Here is a 7,500-nt window from a genome sequence, read left to right as displayed (position 1 = left end):
TAACTTCTTGTCAGGGTGTCAACGACACCGTTTCACTTTGGACTTTTTAAAGTCCAGTCACCGGATCGCCAGTCCCATGCCCATCCCCCCCCCCCCCCCCCGCCAAGTTAGATGCTAAAAAAACCTTGGGGGGGGGGGGGGGGTCGTTGCTGGGGGTATGACGACGATCAGACGAGTGGACTGTCAAAAGTTCAAAGTGGTCATCTGAGTGGCTGGTACATATCCAACGGAAGGTGGGCAGCTGATGATGACAGCAACAGTACTCTTTACCTGTGGATAATTCTATTGCAGTTCTGTAATGCGCACGAAGAAGATTAATCCCAGTTAGCGTTATTACTAATCGGACAGCCAGACTTTGGAATGTGAGGTCTCGATGTAGACATTGGCACCGTTAGGTCATGGTCATGGGATTCAAGAGGGTTGTCCCTATCGACTTTATTTTCCCCCCACCTGACTCTTCGCTGTTATCAGCCAACCAGCGACATATTCACAGCACATAATATGAAAGTACACAGCATTATTATTATTATTTACTGGAAGAAGACCCAATTCTAAACAGGTACTGTTGAAAGGTCTTGCTGCATCAGCCGAGTTGATTTTGTAGAGATTTTTCTCTATCTTCCTAAAAAATGATAGCTTTCTCTTGGGTACTATAATTAACAAGTGGAATCATTGGAACGCTTCTTGTTAATTGCATTACCCAAGAGAAAGCTATCATTTTAGGATGCGCCAATATCTTTAAACAGCACATTTTATTATTATCATTATTGGTTGCAGGTCCACAATGATATAACATGTGAGTATATGGTCTTTAACATGCTATATTATTGTGGACCTGCAACCAGTGTTTCATTTTCCACACGGAAAATTGTGCCCATTATTATTATTGTTATTATTATTCAGATGAATCTATTCATATGGAACAAGTCCACTTCAGTGGGCCACTGACTTGAAATTCGAGCTTCCGAAGAATATGACGTTCATTTGAAAAGAAGTAACGGAAGGTACTGAGAAATATAGAAATGAGATCAGTTCCTTAAAAAAAAACCAGACAAATTAATCAATAATAAGCAAAATCGTATGTAAAATATTAAAATACAGGGAGAATTACATGGAGACAAGGTCACTACATTCCCGAAGAAATCCTTACGACTGCGAATAAAGAGCCCTTAGTGACTCTCTTTACTTTCCGCTAATAAAGAAGCCTCTCTTTACTTTCCGCGAATAAAGAAGCCTCTCTTTACTTTCCGCGAATAAAGAAGACCCTCTTTACTTTCCGCGAATAAAAAAAATCCTCTCTACTTTCCGCGAATAAAGAAGACCATCTCTACTTTTCGCGAATATAGGAGCCTCTCTTTACTTTCCGCGAATAAAGAAGACCATCTCTGCTTTTCGCGAATATAGGAGCCTCTCTTTACTTTCCGCGAATGAAGAAGCCCTTGGTGACTCTGGGTAGAGAGATCTCAACTTACAGAAATGAGATCTGGGAATTGGCAATATAAGACTTGGGACATGACAAGTCAGAGAACGGACGGTGTCTAGATTATAGAATCTAGAAACACGTAAAGGTGTGCGATGCCAACGACAGATGGGAAAAAAACAGAAAAGAACTTTGAATGTCATAGAAGAAATACACAAAAATGGGGCAGGGCATAGGTGATGTGCCCTTTTGGGCCAAGAAGGTGCAGCTTTGCCGATTCACATGCCCTTTTTCTTGACCCCAATAGAAGCTAATACTCATTGACAGCTGGGTGGAATTGGCAATGGAATATCAAATTTAGGCCAAAGGCCAAGCTCTTGGACCTATGAGGTCATTCAGCGCAGAAAGAGAAACTGAAGGCAAAGAAGGTTAGAAAGGCGTAACAGGAGGAAAACCTCTAGGAAACAGTTGATAGGAGAGGGTGAAAAGTAAAACGGAAGAAAGAGAATACGAAAGGAGGTACAGTAAAAGGAATGAAAAGGGCAGCAGTTAAGGGCTGTGGAAGGGACGCTGCAAAGAACCTACAGTGCACCGCATGAGGTGTACTGATGGCACTAATGCCCCTGCACGGTTGACAGCTGGGTGGACTGGTGGGCTGAAGGTCGGTAGCGATCTGCGGACCTAGAACGCACCAGGCGAGTGCTGTACCACTAGGCCACAGTACATTCAGAGGACGGTTGAAGGTGTCATCACATTCCTACGCCATTAGAGAAAGAGTAATAACCTGCAGGAAGCCCCAAGAATATGATGACAACAACCACTCACAACCGTCAGCAACAACAAAAAACAAGGGACTCTCCTAACAACACCGCTACTCTCAACGTGGAATTTTGAGAGATTCGAGCACCAGATGAACTCGACAAAGCTTACGTTGATTATTATTATTATTATTATTATTATTATTATTATTATTATTATTATTATTATTATTATTATTATTATTATCATAAAAGACCCTCTGTAAAGCAAGTTCATTCATAGATAATATCAATTTATTTCACAGTTTTTTTTATTTATAACGAGTTCGAACTACCTCATCGTGAACAGGTAAGCGATGACGCAACCCTTAAAAAGGGGCGCAGGTGAAGGAAGGTAGTTAATTACGGTTTTACCTGGAAGGTATAGGTGGGTAGGTAGGTACACCATCGGCGGAACAGCGAAATAGGCATTACGTCCGCACCGTGGGCTATTTACTCCTTTAACTTCTTTACCGATAACGATACCGTTGGGGACACCGCTCAGGTAAAAGAGAAGGAACATCCTGCAATAAAAACCCTGACCAGGAACTACCTGCTTCTCCTTATCCCATATCCTTTTGGGATAGTTGGTGCGTAATTCAACTGTGAGGAGAAAACATCGTAACTTTTTAGAATAATAATAATAATAATAATAATAATAATAATAATAATAATATAATAATAATAATAATAATAAACTGACGACGACCCCTGCTTAACCTGGACCTGAGGAACGCCTCTCCATACACCAATATACTGATAATACCGGTTTTTGACAAATAAATCCTGTTCTAAACAAAATACCACTTTCAGCATTATTCCCAGTATGAATATTGGCCAATTATTAGGAACTATCGCTGAGCCAGAGAAGTGAGTAATAAGAAAAATTGAAAAGATAATATATAAGATTACTTATATATTAAAAGAGGGTCTTCTTCTAAAATAATAATAATAATAATAATAATAATAATAATAATAATAATAATAAAATAATGATAATATCATTATTCAAAAGGTAACCCTATCCATAAGGAACAAGCCCACCACAGGGGCCACTGACCAAAATTCAAGCTTCCAAAGAATATGGTGTTCATTAGGAAGAAGTACGAGGAGGTAAAGTGAAACAGAAAAAAAGAGACCTCACTTATTAAATAAGAAAATAATAAACGAATCAATTTATAAATAGACAAAAATGTATAAAAATGCAAGAATATTATTATGGGAGTAATTAGACAAAAGTGTTTGTCATTATCACTATATTTTTGTCAAGGCTATGCATATTATCAATTGTGATCCAATTGCAGCGTTTATGTTCACGAATATATTTAAATTGGTAAAAAAATTAACGTCCTTTTATAAGAATTATTTACACTATAAAGATCTACCTGGCTCTGTAAATTATGCGCACGCCTCATCAACTGGAACTGGACAGGTGGAATTTGAAACAACTGTAGGTAGCTATGAAATATTCACGACGTTGTTCAGGATGGAGGCATGCTTCACATCTGTTAACTCCGCTCTCTTTCTCTCTCTCTCTCTCTCTCTCTCTCTCTCTCTCTCTGTGTATATATATATATATATATATATATATATATATATATATATATATATATATATATATATATATATATATATATGTGTGTGTGTGTATATATATATATATATATATATATATATATATATATATATATATATATATATATATATATATATATATACACACACAAACCAAATATCAGTCATTCGTATTCATCACCAGCACTTAACTTCCATATAGGAGTGGGGACTCAGCTCGCCTTAACAGTAGTGAATCGTGGATGTTGAATACGAATGAAAGAAAGAAAAGGCGAAAGCGGTTAAGATAAAACGACGAGAAATGCTAGAGATACGAAGGAGACTGGAAAAGAGAAAGAACGTGGATTGGTCACGTAGAGAGAACGAAGAATAATAGCTGGAAAATGGGGTATCGTTCAAAAGGGAGTGGTGACTGGGAAGTTGCTGAAGCTATGGAAGTTTTCTGCACTTGGGTTTCATACTTTATTCAGCAGCTAAGGCGTTAACTTGGTAACATCTGTCTAATTATTTTTTTTTCTTGTGCTAAGCCTTGTGGTTAGCTGTTCCAACTGGTACGTCGTGCAATTGGAATTTCAGCCGCCTGGTATTTTAATCATTGACTTACATATTTTATTTACTGATTTATCAATTCGTTCATTTGTCTGTTTTTCTAATAGCTTATCTCCTCTTTCTGTACTTTCCGTTACGTTCGGTTACTTCTTTCAAATGAACACCTTAATATTCTTTGGATGTTGGCATTTCAAGTCAGTGGCCTTTTTGTGGGTATGCCCGATATGAATAGGGTTCATCTCCTGAATAATAATATTAATATGCTGGTAAACGGGTTACTGAAAATATGCATTGGGGAATATAAACTCTATTATGCACCAGTAAATCTTACTAATGAAAGGTGAAAACAAAAGAATCATAAAGTTCTGCTCTATACATTTTAGGATTTGAAAATACGTAAGAAATAAAAACGAGTTTGTGAAAAAGAGGAAAAATTCTTTATGACGAATGAACAGGAATCCACTTCAACTCAATAAAAAGAAAGAAGGAAAGAAAGAAATAAAACAATCGACGACGTCGTGAATAAACAATAAATCATAAACGAGTAAAACGGGAAGCACGAAACAAAGAGAATAAAAGAAAGGGAAGCCAAAGAAAAACACTGATTCCACGAAGCTGTTCTTAACTAGATAAACCTACATATGGGTTTGTAGAGGTGAAGCAGACACAGTAATACATACGCAAAGAAAAACTGGCGTCATGGCTGGCAAATAGCAACACAAAAGAAAACAGTGAATATCATAGAAAGGAAAAAAACAGTAAAAAAAAAAAGGTTAAAACGGTGTGTATGTAGACCAGAAATAAAACTTATTTTAACCTCACATGACAGGCAGACGTGAAGAAATATGACAGAAACCAGTGAATATGACAGAAAGGAAAAAACAGTAAATATAACGGTTAAAACTGTGTCTATCTAGACCAGAAATAAAACTTATCTTAAACTCACATGACAAGCAGACGTGAAGAGATATGACAGAAGGAAACCAGTGAAAACACGAAAAAAAAATAATGAAATGCATTTAGAATAGAAATAAAATCTAACCTTACTTAATACAACATGACAGAGCGGCTGAAATACCTAGTACTGGTGTGACTTACGAAGTTACCAAAACAAATATGAAAAAGACGGAAAATAAACGCACAGAGCCCAAAATAGACCAATTTATCGACTTGAGACCTGAAGCAGACACACTATGACAGTGAACACGAACTGATGAAAGCAGACAACCCTTAATTCATTAGGTTATAAATTAATTTTTTACTTTATTTTATTAATAAGTGAAATCTCTCCTTTCTGTGTAGTGTTTCCCTTTATCTCCTCTAATGGAGACCATAATATTAAATGGTCACTGTGATGGGATTGTTCCATATGAATAGGGTTCATCTCCTGAACAACAACAACAACAACAACAACAACAATAATAATAATAATAATAATAATGCTTACTGACGTCGCCATACAAGCTTCGTTTGACTAAGGAACCGAATGTCAGGAGGATTTCACAAACCAGCAACTACTGCTGAGAGAGAGAGAGAGAGAGAGAGAGAGAGAGAGAGAGAGAGAGAGAGAGAGAGAGAGAGAGAGAGCAATTTACGAACCTTGACGAGAATTGAAAATCAAGTAAACAATTAGTGGTATACAGTCGCAAATGTTGACGAATAAAGAGAGAGAGAGAGAAGGAGAGAGAGAGAGAGAGAGAGACCAATTCACGAACAGTGACGAGAATTGAAAATTAAGTCAACATTAATTGGTATATAGTCGCAAATGTCGACGAAGAGAGAGAGAGAGAGAGAGAGAGAGAGAGAGAGAGAGAGAGAGAGCAGTGACGAGAACTGAAAATCAAGTCAACATTTATTGGTAGACAGTCGCAAATGTTGAAGGGGAGAGAGAGAGAGAGAGAGAGAGAGAGAGAGAGAGAGAGAGAGAGAGAGCGCTATTCACTAACCTTCCGTAGCAAACCCCCAACCGTCCCGCTACAATCGTTCCGTATTTTACTCTTGAATTTCATGCTGAAGGGATTAACAGCTACCTTAAACAAATAATGGGGATTCGCGCTGAACTAAGCAATGCTTCACTGGTCTTTCGGTTTTTCTGACGCTCCGCTAAAGTCATTTAGGTTTTGATTTGCTCTCTGCGCGTTAAATATGGGCTTAGCTCCCCCCCTCACCCCCCAACCCCCGCTCGATCTCTCTCTCTCTCTCTCTCTCTCTCTCTCTCCACTAAATAACCTTGAAAACTAATGATTTCTGGGAAGCGGAACTCTGTCAGCTTACACACACACATTCTCTCTGTCTCTCTGTCTCTCTCTCTCTCTCTCACCAAAAATCCATTCCTATCGTCAGTCTGTCTCTCTTTCTCTCTCTCTATCTCTCTCTCTCACCAAAAATCTATTCTTATCGTCTATGTCTCTCTCTCTCTCTCTCTCTCTCTCTCTCTCTCTCACCAAAAATCCATTCCTATCGTCAGTCTGTCTGTCTGTCTCTCTCTAGGCGAGGACTCTCTCTGAACCACACACAATCTCTCTCTATCTCTCTCTCTCTCTCTCTCTCTCTCTCTCTCCGACTCACGACCAGGTCCCTTAATCAATGAGCGCTTTCCACAGGTTACTGTGACCTAAACCGGCCGACCCTTACCTGAAGTGCTATTCCCCAGAATCTCATAAACTCGCTTTTCTCGGTAAGGTGTCTTTCCCCCCCCCCCCCCCCCACCCCCTCTCTCTCTCTCTCTCTCTCTCTCTCTCTCTCATGAAATTCGTCAACACTTGTGACTTATAAAATCATAAGTGCTTACTTGATTTTTCACTCTAGTCATGGTTCGTGAGTTAGCAGATCTCTCTCTCTCTCTCTCTCTCTCTTCTCTCTCTCTCTCTCTCGCTAGTCATTTTTTATTCGTCGTAATATTATCATCTGCGTTCGATAATCATAACTCACTCTCTATGTACATAAGTTGTTGTATATACATATCATCTATGTATATGATCTACTATAATACACGTATATAATACTATAAGATATATATAATATGTCTGAACATATATTCTTATTTATTACGGCCTTTAAATTATATTAAAATATATTTTGGATGCACGTATGAAAGCTCTTTTAAAAACATACACACACACGTGATTCCTAACCTCCATCTACCTATACTACATGTGT

At 38.1% G+C, this 7,500-nt stretch overlaps 2 protein-coding genes across 3 annotated transcripts in view; both read left to right on the top strand.

The window, feature by feature from the left end:
- LOC135225893 (ligand of Numb protein X 2-like) overlaps nt 1–7,500 on the top strand; it is a 66,192-nt gene that overhangs the window by 13,861 nt on the left and 44,831 nt on the right. The window lies entirely within an intron of this gene.
- The window catches only part of LOC135225377 (uncharacterized), an 18,029-nt gene continuing 12,544 nt past the window's right edge, over nt 2,016–7,500 (top strand). The window contains exon 1 of the mRNA XM_064264709.1: nt 2,016–2,081. Coding sequence (XP_064120779.1) covers nt 2,016–2,081 — 66 coding nt within the window. The remainder of the gene's footprint in view (nt 2,082–7,500) is intronic.

The sequence above is a fragment of the Macrobrachium nipponense genome, chromosome 13 (genome assembly GCF_015104395.2).
Source record: "Macrobrachium nipponense isolate FS-2020 chromosome 13, ASM1510439v2, whole genome shotgun sequence".
In the NCBI taxonomy this organism is placed as follows: Eukaryota; Metazoa; Arthropoda; class Malacostraca; order Decapoda; family Palaemonidae; genus Macrobrachium; species Macrobrachium nipponense.
The sequence above is the reverse complement of the archived record's forward strand: the minus strand, read 5'-3'. Positions and strand labels throughout refer to the sequence as shown.